General features: G+C 37.3%; 1 protein-coding gene across 5 annotated transcripts in view; it reads right to left on the bottom strand.

The window, feature by feature from the left end:
- The window catches only part of ZFHX4 (zinc finger homeobox 4), a 154443-nt gene that overhangs the window by 108782 nt on the left and 33534 nt on the right, over positions 1-12127 (bottom strand). For all 5 annotated transcript variants that reach the window (XM_033054910.2, XM_033054894.2, XM_033054927.2 and 2 more), the window contains exon 3: positions 11975-12127. This exon is cut by the window's right edge. In XM_033054910.2, coding sequence (XP_032910801.1) covers positions 11975-12127 — 153 coding nt within the window. The remainder of the gene's footprint in view (positions 1-11974) is intronic.

Genomic DNA, 12127 nt, shown 5'->3' with positions numbered 1-12127 from the left:
GATGAACTAAAACAAACAAAATGTAATAAATTAATGACAGAAAAATTTAAAAAACAACAAAAAATATTTGTATGCAGGTTAAATTAACCTGTGGAACTCCTTCCCACTGCATGTGATTGAGCCAGAAGTTCACTCTATAAACTGATTTGATGTTTGTATACCTACAAAACTACTCAAAGACGACTTTAGTGGGGGGAATATATAAACTTGAATTTGTGTGATGGCAATTCACTGCAAAGTACAGAGGACATATGAAAAGAACAAGAATTTTCCTGTATAAGCAAAGCAACATTATTCTGTATTTGCCCATGAAATCTTTTTTTTTTTCTGCTTTGCTCTGAGAAGCAATTGTTGTTAGGCAGCCTGTAGCAAAGAGATTAGATAAGGTGGACTAATGGTATAATTTGCTGTGATAGGACAATGATTGCATACTTGGCCTATTAATGTGTTGTTGCTTTTAAAATAACATTCTTTTTTGTTATGGACAGCCACTGCAAGAAATGTACTTAACTAACTTTATTTGCAATGGAGTATTTTTCATTAGGACAGGTTGGGAAGATATCTCATGATTAAGTGACTCAGAAAGAGCTCCAAAGAAGAAAGAAATATTCCTTACACCCAGACCAAATCCTGATAATTTCAGTCCTAAAAGAAAATTATAAGTAACTGGCAGAAGGAAATTAGAAGAAAAATGGAAATCCAACCTTTACACAGCACTAACATGTATAGGCCTTTGTGCAGCATTATAGAAGATGACAGCAGCAGCCTGGGGTATGTATGGACACCACAGTTTGAAAGCCTGTTTATGCTCCTGGGAAGTGCACACTTTTTTAAACACACATACCTGCCCTTTTGTTACTGTCCACTCCACCTCCTGTGCAAGAAACCCAGCCTCACACCACTGTGGCTTCTTTCCTAACACTGCTGTTGGATAATGTCTCTCTCAGCTCTTGTAAGCATGAACAACTTCAGACTCCACCTCTAACTCTCCCCACTACTTGAATACCTCCTTCCCAACTACCAACACTGTATTAAATCCATGTTAAAATAAATACATGCAGACAGAAAGACAGACATATGTGAAGAACTTGTTATGCTCAAATATATTTCTATGAGGTCCATTTAGACTGTCAGACGTACTACAGGCCAACTTCTCACTCACCTCTGCTTGATTAGAGACACATTGTGTTGTTTCTTTTTTTCCCAAAGCCATGCTCTGTTTCCCAATACAGATAGTATTGACCTTACCTTCTAAATCTATTAGGACAAACAACTACTAGAAGTACAGGAAAGACATTCGTTTAGTTCCTGTTGTGGACACGTGAGGCATAAAACCCTTGTATCTGGAGAGCACAAAAGCTGAATGAACTGGGATACAGGCTCTCTGTAGCATGAGATTTCAGAGTCTCCTTTTATTGATTACCAGCTCAACTCTTCCTTATCATAAAAATTGTTACTTACACAGAACTCTTCAAAACTAGCATAGCTCTTGTACTGTATGTGCCCCAAAATGCTTTGGGTAAACCACATAATCTGATGATTTTGAGGTAGCTGAGGCCACAGAATTTGAGCTGCTCAGTGAAAAATTCATGAAATAAAAGGAAAAAAATATCCTAGCAAGACTTCTTGGATCCAGGCCCTATATGTAACATGTTGAGTCAGAGGTGATCCCACAAACTTATTTTTGTTTTTTGAGAAATAAAAAAAGAAGACAACCCAAAAAGGAAAAAAAATTCAAAGTGACTACAGAGTGACTGAGAAAGGATTTGTTCTTTCTCAAAATACCTGTAAGCAGTCCTAATGACTAGCTACAAAGATTTTCATTCCTTAAGTTCTCCAAGTCACACAAATTCACGTGGTGCGAAGATATTGTTGAAGCCTGACACACTACAAAACACACCAGTGGAGACAGGGACAGAGAGACAGAGCACACTGACAGCATATCCAATTCATCAAGACCTATGAGACTACCTTAGTAAGTCAAAAAGTGACAAAGGATATCCACATCCTAGGTACAACACCTATTACTGAGATGCATCTGCAGCAGGGTTAGACCCAGGGGACTAACAATACAGCAGTGCTTTCAAATCTGCCCAAACTCCAGGTCAGAAATTTGGTAAAATTAGTCCTAAACTATTTTCTATGGCCTGTGATCTTTGTCATCTGAGAGCTGACTTCAGAAGTTCCTGTCCTGACATATCCCAGGATTCCAGCTTCCTCCTGGGTCAAGATTTTGAGTCACAGAAGTTCCTGAACAAATAAGGACATAAGGTTTTCAGAAACACTTGCAGTTTGGACTCATTTTTTTTCCACCAGCTTTATTTTTCCTAATTTCCAGTCATTCATTAGCTGCTTACATATCTGCAAATGCCAAAGGTTGTTTCCAAAATAGTAACATCTAGATATTAAAGCTGTCTCATTTCAGTAGTAAAGCAAGCTTTTTTCCATGCTCTCATCACTAGCACACAAAGAACAAGAATACCAAGATCCTCCTTAGACTTTGTTTCATTGTTCTAGCTGTAAAAATATCAAGTTGCTGGTCATTCACAAAGTGTTTATTCAATTAGAGAATGGTAGTATTTTTTCCCTCAATCTATTTCCCATAAAGCAAGTTTTTGTCGAGGTTATACAGAAAATAGGAACACTGTTGTCTGAATGGTATGAAGCTGTGTCAGGGGAAGTTCAGCCTGGACAGCAGGGAAAGGTTCTTTACTGAGAGAGTGGCTGGTCACTGGAACAGGTTTCTCAGAAGTGGTCACAGCACCAATCCTGTCAGAGTTCAAGGAGCATCTGGATAACACTCTTAGTCATATAGTTAAGCTTTAAGTAGTCTTGTGAGGAGCAGGAAGTTTGATTCAATAATCTTTATGAGTCCCTTACAACACCAGACATTCTGATTCTATGATTCTGTGAATACGAAATGCCCTTCCTTCTCCTTTACCATTAGGAACCAGAGTTTCGAATTTACAATAAGGATAATACAAATCATAGCTGTTATGATACTTGAGCCATTTGCAACATTCTAGGACTTTCCATGGAAAACATCTTCCTTTTTAATAAAGTTGTTTGGACACAACTGACCTTCCCACCTAAGAACTGCTATAGGTCCAAACGCAAGCCTAGGATGCCAATGGAAAAATTCTGAATGTGCTAAACAACTTTAAAATCAAGAGATGTTAATCTTTGGAATCACCTGCAACACCTGATAAAGTTCTGGAAAGACTTTCCACTGTTGGCCTTTGTTTTAAAAGAGTCATGTTGAACTTTCTCTAAGAGTAATCTAGTTTTCTATTAAAGGTTGGGGTACAAACTATCCCAGAACAGCAGATTTTGAGCCATCTTTATGGGTAAAGATGGCTCTATGGCTCTTTTCTCCAGGAGCAGTGCATGGAAGGAGTGCATGTTCTTGATTTTTGAAAGAGTTTCCAAGGGAGAACAGCACCTACAAATAAATAGCCTCTTTGGGCAGAACACTGAATTCTGTCCCTATATGCTAGGTTTCCTGCACATAACCCAGCAATAAACCAGTAGTTATACAGTCATGTATTTTACACATGTCAGTCCTGTGAATAGCATGGTTTGATTAACACTCTAGGATAACAATTTTAAATAGAAAAAAATCACATTTTTTGTTAGGCAACCCTGGTGGTCAAACATCCACTCTTGGAATGAGGCTAGTATGTTACTATTCATAGCTCCCATTAGCAATATGTTTCCTATTCATGCATATAACCAAAGAGTATTGCTCATACTCCTTGTATATGACAAAACCATTTTTTCTGTTATTGTAACTGCTACTGCAGTAGGATGCCCAAGGCATGGGAATCTGCACACTTCATCATTCAAGGACTACCTTTGCTCAATTTTTGTTTTCTTCAATACCCCCTGCCTTCAAAAGCTGAGGATTATTTTAATGCCTTCTTTCCCACTGGTAGAGTAGAACATACAATTTCCCCTGAGGCTATGGTGCACAATACGCTGTGTATCTGTCTGCTGCAGTACTGAACGGTTGGCACCTTCTGCTGCAGACCAAGGGGGTAATTTCTATGACATCCTCCTTTATAGCTGTCCACAAAGCAAAGGTCTTGAAGTTCTTAGCAAAGCTTCACTTTTTTTATGTATCAGCATGAGGTTGTACCATCATCAGTCTGCACTATCTGCCTGTATTAAGTACACCCCTGCAGACCCATCAGGTTCAAAAATTATTACAGGCCACCACTTGTAATTTATGTTTTATCAACAGAAATCCCCTACTCACATTTAGCATAATTAATACCTATTATAATTTACCCACAAACATAACATACACATGGAAGTTTATCCAAGAAAATACATCTCCTGCATTATGCCCAGTCCTTACTGAAACCAACAGAAATTGCATTACTTAGTATTTCACCCAGTATCTTCACTATCCTTTCTTATCCTTTTCTGCTGAAGTAGTACCCCAAAGGAGGAAAAAAAAGAAGAAATGCAAAAAATTAATTAGCCTGTCTAGCAATATAGACATATATAGAACCAACACAGTCTCAAAATATGTGTATCAAAAAGCTCAAATCTGTCCTATACATATGAGGTCCATAAGATTTTACTCCCATTAACTCCCCCAAAAAATCACAATTCTGGCATTTTGTGTGGGTGGACCAGAAAATGCATGGACCAAGGGAAAGTTTCTTCTAAATTACTTAGCAAGAAGAATAGCAAAGCTAAATTACATGTATCCATGTCAAAATATAACTTTTCTGCCATGTGTCAGCCTTTTTACTTTTTTTTACTGCTCATTTTTAAATACGTGGAAGAGAGCATAGAGAAAAATCTCACCTGGGAGAGTCTGGCAAACTAATTACAATTTTAGAAAAGACACCTGTAGTGAGTTGCGTAATATCAGCTAAAATCTCCTAAGGGTAACAAGAAAATCTATGTTGCAAGGCTGGGAGGGAGTGGCTGCTGAATCCATAGCTGCAATCTATTAATGCACACATACATATGCACTCACATTGACATAATACTCTTACATACACTATATACTGCGTCTCTGCTTTGAGTCTCAGTCAGAAATAATTACATATTTCTCTTAATGTCAGAATGAAAGAACTCCAGGCACAAAAAATAGCTGTTATACAGCCATTTTAAGTGTGTTGAGCGTACTGAATAAATGAGGTTGATCCTGCTGCTTTGGCTCTCCTTGCTCACTTTTCCTGCTCTGCAAGAGGACCTATTCCCTCAGGCTCCACTGGGCAGGCTGCACACTGCAAGTAGTCTGGTACAGCTTCCTTTCCAAGAGCAGCCTCACACACCCTTACCCAGGACACCACACAGACTGGGATTCTGGAGAGCATTTCAGTGGAAGAAGAGGAGGATTCTTTAAACTATGATTTGAGAACACCTCCGTGTTTCAGCAGTGCACCATAAGATGAATACAAAATACGGTACTTTTTAACAAGGTCCATTATGTAAGACAATCTGAGAGACAGGCATCTGAATATCAAATTAAATGGGCATAAAATATAATGCGAAAATATTTACGGTTTTATTTTAAATTTATCATAAAAAATAATAGTTTTGGAATTATTATTTTACCAGACAACAATTTTTTTTGCTAGTTTGGTGTTTTCCGGATTTTTAAAAATAAATATTTTTATCTATAGTATACAAGTAGGCACATACATTATTTGTAGCTATGACTACACAATGTATGTATAGTTGTGACTAGACAGTGTCTTTGAACACTGGTTTCTCTTTATACATGTAAGCACAACAGCATAATCTGAATTACAGTAATTAAAACTTGCAGTGGAAATCAAATTTCATAAAACATTCAAAACCTTAAGTGAACATAAATCTCAAAGGACTTAAAAAATTGAAATACCTTCTATTCTCTATGTGAGACTTGTGTTGAGGAACAAACTAGAATAACTTTTGTTTATCACTGATAACAGTTTTCTTCTAAACAAACAGAATAACATCAAGCAAAGCTTGGTTTGGCTCCTCAGGTGTGCAGACATTTTCCAATTTCCTTTCCACAATGATTTTTATGCAAATCAATGCTGCACAATCTCCTGACCTCTTTTACCATCATACTGGGACAATGACAGTTAAATAATTGGATTGGCATTTTTGTAGAATATTTTATTTTATATTAAAAAGTTAGTGCAGCCAATTGAAGTGAAAAGAATGTGACTTTCTGTTAATTCCAAGCTGATCAAGTACCAACATTTCATGCCAAACGGAGTAAAGCAAACAAAGTGATTTGGGCTGTAAGTCCATTCATCCCCATGTGCATATACTTCACAGCCCCCCCACCAGTTGTTAATTCCTAACAACAATGCTTTCATCCAGAACAAGGATAATGAGAAAAAACCAAGCAGTGTTCCTTGGGGAACTGTTACACTAAAAGTTACCCAAGGTCTAAATCCCACTTGTGCCTCCTGCACGTGATAAAGATGAGCAAAGCATTCAACACTCCTGGCTGATTTAAAATCCAAATATGCAAACAGCATTATGGAATCCAGACAGACTATTCTGCTTCACTGATGACAGATGCAGAAAAAAGCTGGTCTGATTAATCTTTTGACTTTGAACCAGCAGAGAAGTGGACACCTCGCTTTAAAGAGCAATGCAGAGCCCCAGCTGAAGAGCAGGTGCTGCACGGTATTTGCCTTTCCTGCAGAGGATGCTAGCTAGCAGGACCAAGCAGCTGACCATGAAAATTCTTGGCCCTAAGTGACCCAAGAACAGATTATAAATCCATCCTATAAAATATAGCAAAAGCCCCGTTTGTTCTTCCACCCTTTCAACATGTGATGTTATACATTTGCGATTCTCTTATTTTATTGGGTTCTTTGGAAAGCTGTTTATGATCATTTGCGGGCAAAACAAAGCCTCTTTGTAAACTCTCTTTAAAGTAAGTTGGAAGGTCAATATGAAACAAAGGGCACCACTTTCATAACTGCTTACATGCAAACTATGCTTGTGTGTGTAGTATTACAATGCATTTTAGCAAAGGGATAGAGTCCTAGCTAATTACAAAGCCAACATATAATAGTATTGCATTAGCAGCCCAAGAAATTCCTAGTGAATTGCATACATCTGAAAATAGAAAGACATGCTTGTGCTGAAACTTAATTATCTTGGCAAAAACTGTGAGGGCTTGATTCTCAGAAGACATAAACACAAAGCTCTGCTTTACACTCCCAAGGATCTAATTCTTTGTTTATTCAGACAACCTCCATCAGATAAAACTTACCATTTGGTTTGACTAATTTGCTTTCTTATTTATAGTATCTACAGCTAAGTAACGCAATTACATCTTGGTTTGTGAGCAAGGGAAAGAATATTTCTGACCTACAAATCCAAGGTCTGAAAGAGACAATCGGTGTGCTCTGCCAGGTTAAAAAAGTTAATGCTGCTGCATTCCACCCTAGGCAAAGAAGACAAGCCTCTTCCAAGGACAGGTCTGACTGAAATGCTTTTTTATGGGTTCAAAGTAAAACATTATGGTAAAAAAATGAATACAGCTTTGTTTGTTTCTTCCGTCATCGTTAGCAATAGACATAAGGGTATTCTGGTTTTGAGCCCATATGGAAAGACCATCAACACTTTCTGCTTCTGGGTCCTTTGCCAAAATACCATATCCCACATGCCTTTTACCTTAAAACATAAAAGAAAAGGTGTTGTTCTGGTCAAATAAAGAAATAATTTTTACTAGCATACGTCTAATGTTAAAGCTGCCTAAATCCTGCCAAAGACATTACAACACCATCTGCAAAACAGATTTTCATTAAATTGATCAGTTTAAAGTTAAGCAGCTAGGCAGATGATGCTTTTGAGCTAACCTTTAACCTTTAACCTTCTTAAACTGAAATCAGGTCACTCCTTTTGGGTAATATCTTTGCCTCTTGAGAACATGGGAGGTAAAGCGATCTACCAAAATTTAAAAATCATAGCATTAATAGTGTTGTGGTTCAATATTTTGTCAATAAAAGGAAGACCAAGGTAGTTCTCGCACAGCTGAGTATTAGTCTGCTAACTGCTGCCTCTCACTTTCCCTGAGCTCCTAAATAGTTGCATACACAATGCAAACTGCAGTAAATATACAGCATAAAAGCAATATCTGTTGAAGGTATTACCAGCTAATCAAATAATATTTTTGATAAACTAGCTTCAAATATTTATTTGTGATTAGAAATTGACCATGTCATTCAGTTACTTGGTTAAGTAAATTTTGTTTTCAGCCATTCCAGTTTACTTTACAAAAAGGCTATCCTGTACTTTTTTATTTATTAATAAAAGTATCTGGAAGCTATTTTATGAGCACAGGACATGATATATGTGGTTCCTGAATCAAAAGCTATTTGACTAACCTACAAAATGGCTGCCTTAAGAGCAGTTCCAGCTATATGTATTTTACATCCACAGAGACAGATCACTGTCCTGCCTCAGCTTCCCAAATCTGCAGAAGCTGAATGTTTCCTCCTGCAGAATGGAAATGCACTCTGTTGCTATAGAAGCTTTCTCTGTTTACTTGTGGAGTCACTGAATTCTTCTTGATGGATGCTGCCAAGAACTTGCAACTCTTCGGTGGTTTAATTTGCTAATATTGAGCTCCACAATTCCAAAGGTAAGTCTTTGGGAAATTCATTTAGGCCAAGCCGAGTTCATTCAGGGTAAGGCTGTCTTTGTTCTGGTTTTTAGCAGCCACATTACCAACACCATTTAAATACTCCACTTCTGCAAGGAACAACCAGGCCATTTCTTCTTTAAATAACTTAGAAAACAGTTAAAGGTTCCACTTTGCCACATTTAGAATCTAACTCTAAAAGTGACATTTCCGTACTGCCTAAAATTATACAGCTTCAGAAGAGAAGCTCTGATGTTCGTGGTTCCTTCAAAAGCTACGGCTATGAAAAGACATCCTTTTATTCCATCAATAGTTAAGCACAGGGAGAAAAATCAAGCTGTTACAGCAACATTTATAAAAAGAAAATTCACAAAACAATAACATTTAAATAAATATAAATGACTGAAGAAAAACTTTGAGGTACTTGACAAAGCAAAGGAACAAAGTCACAGATTCTTCTTCTGCGCTTTCAGATGGTTTTAGAATTAAACTTTTTATTGCTGAACCATATTCACAGCACCTTAATTTTAAAAGAGTTAAGAGGAGCTGCTTGAATATAAACACAATTCATGAATATGCGATATTGCTCCCAAGGCATATATCTATTATTCATACAAATTAATGTTATTTTTTTCCTGAGGTGCTCTAAAAGTTTATCTGATATATCAAGAGAAAAAAAGTTTACAACTTTCTTGGTGGCAACAGCTTCACCAAGACCTGACAAAACTATCAAGTCTGCTAGTAGATAACTTAACAGATTTTCAAAACTGCATTTATTTCCATCTTGAGGCCTAAATGTACACTTACAATTAAGAGCAAACTTTTCTGAGTGATGTACAGAGGTATTACATTCTATTATAGAGCACACTTGTCATTTGGGACACCTTGTAACACTTTATGCCAACCCCAAATCTTAAAAAAATAACATCAGTACTCCAACTAATATTTTAAATGTAACACTCCTTCAAATTAAACTTAAAATGAAATTATATAAAATAGGGTATGCATGTGTATATGCTATCTGCTTTCTGAGAGCCATTGAACCTAGTTGGGTTCAAATTTCCAAGATTCTCTCCAAAAAGTCATGAGGGACAGAAACTTTCTAAAAAGCTGAGATACTCACTAGCAATCCTGGGGACAAGTCCTTTAAAAATACATGCTTCAGGAGAGTTGGAACCCTATGGTTAACAGCCAGACACTTTCAATTGTCCTACTTAGGCCATGAAGCCTAGAGGGTATCTGGGACCATTTCCACTGGGATGTCCTAAACTGATTCAAAGACTGAGCTCCAAAGGCTGGTGATGGGCCCTTGCTGAGTGTGATACCTGCACTACATAGATGCTACTGAACTGCTCCATCTAACAAACCAGGATCTGGCAAAGAAGCAGATTTAGCAGCAGGACATTTTCAGTGATGAGGGCCAAGAGCTAATACTCTCTGCCTTAGCTTCCCATATCAAATATTTTGTAGGACAGCCTGGAAATCCTAACATACCTGATGAAGGTTTCTCTAGGGATCAGGTTGAGTGAGTCAAGAGAAAGTACTGTTTAGAGCAGATAGTTTGTGTACCTTGTGACTATAGTTTTGGGGATTTTTTTAAGCAGCTAGCATCTTATTTTCAACAGTTACAGAAGCTTTGGCAGTGAAACCATCTGAGAAAAGCCTTCTTCCTTCCCTTCTCCTACTCTATCATTCCTGTGGCACCATTTACAGTAGCATTTCCTTGAATGGTGGCATTACAGAACAAATAATTGAAATAATGCAGGTTAAGACCAGATGAGGACCAAAAATGTGGGTTTTTGTTTTGCTTTTTTTAAAAAAACCCCGACTTAGAGTGTGGCTGCACAGTGTAAATGGAGGAAGCAAGGAATGGTGTCAGGGATGACAGGAAGCAGGAAGCTCTAAACAGAGTTTTGCTGCTGAGACAGGCTGTGTCACAAGATTGTCAGCTCTTTTCTGTACTTTTCATAACAGGATTTTAGATCTTAAAAAAAAAAACAGCAAAAAATAACACTCTCTAGAATTAAGGAAAAATGCAATTTAAATAAAATACATTGTTAAATTAGCAGAACAGCCAGCACTATGGGACAGTATAATAGACCAAAACTTGTGTTACTGCCAGTTTTGCTCACAGAAGATGCATCAATGTTACAAATATCAGGTTATAAAACAAACAATGAACATGTATGCTACTGCCTGTGCAGCATATGTTAGCTCAGACCAACCACTTGAACATGGCTGAACACCAGAAAAATGTTATTTCTTGCTTAAACTAGAGGTCTGCTGAGACTTTTCCACATTTTTTCTGTATGTACAGGTCTTCAACATGATTAGAAAACCAGGATAGTTGCTGTAATCAGCAGATGACTCCTGATAGTTTAGTTATCACAGATTTCTAGTATAAATCAATAGATAACACTTGCAAAATGGATTTTCTAATCATATTTAGAGCTTGTTACAGTGACTAATGGTTTGCAATATTTCCTGAATTTTTATATCCCCTAGACAAAAGAAGTTTTTAATAAGTTACAAAGTTATTCATCTTGGAAATGAATGTGTTATATTTTGTACATGAACCAAGACAATCAAGCCAATCCAGTAAACACACTGCAGAAAATAAGTTACCCCATAATTAGGGTTTGGAAAAAGTCCTGACAAGTTGTGTAATAAATGGTATTCATCACTCCCACATATTCATTATATCCACATAGTTTTTTCCAGTAAAGATAAAAATATAGTTGCCATTCTACTAACATATTTATCTACACCACACCCTTTCATGTTTGTGAAAAATCATTACTGGTTTGAAAAAGAAGGGCAGACAAAAGGATGACAGTGCTTACTTTTGAATATCCTTTGTAATAATGTGGCATATTGCATGTGCTTACTGAAAATACCAATGTAGAATAACTTGGCTGTGATACATTATGGCTCCAAACAGATACATATGCCAGAAAGTGATCTCCTCATGATTTCCCTATGCACGGTATGGGAAAAACATCATTTTCCATAATCTCTGTCAAGCTTCTGATCAAAATGTAATGGACAAAGTCTGAAAAGGTTATGAGAGATGTAGATTGCCTCTAGTTATTTATTATGAGAGAACTTTAAAAAAGAAAAAAAACCAACTTATGGATCCTGTGTTTGCAGAAAGTGTCTCCTAAATCACCCCACAGGCGACTCAACAGGACTCATCTGGATCACTCCTTCCTGACTAACCTTCAGTTTTTGTTTGACTATATGCATGTTCAATAAACTTTTACTCTGCTAATTAATCAAAGTCCTGTCTGATGAGCACTGGAAGGGTTAATTTCCCAGCCTACTGGGTGCTGGCTGGGGTTGCTGTCACAGACTTACCTTGTAGAGTTTCAGGGCTGCCTCATGCCTGTGATTGGTAGTATGTAAGCGCAATTTATCCACGCTGTTGGTGTAATAGTCACAGGCGTTACATTTCAGGTGAACTGGGTTGCCAATGGCAATACACTTCAGCCTCCACTCATTAGTTTTGCC

This window comes from Catharus ustulatus, chromosome 1 (assembly GCF_009819885.2).
Source record: "Catharus ustulatus isolate bCatUst1 chromosome 1, bCatUst1.pri.v2, whole genome shotgun sequence".
Taxonomy (NCBI): domain Eukaryota; kingdom Metazoa; phylum Chordata; class Aves; order Passeriformes; family Turdidae; genus Catharus; species Catharus ustulatus.
The sequence above is the reverse complement of the archived record's forward strand: the minus strand, read 5'-3'. Positions and strand labels throughout refer to the sequence as shown.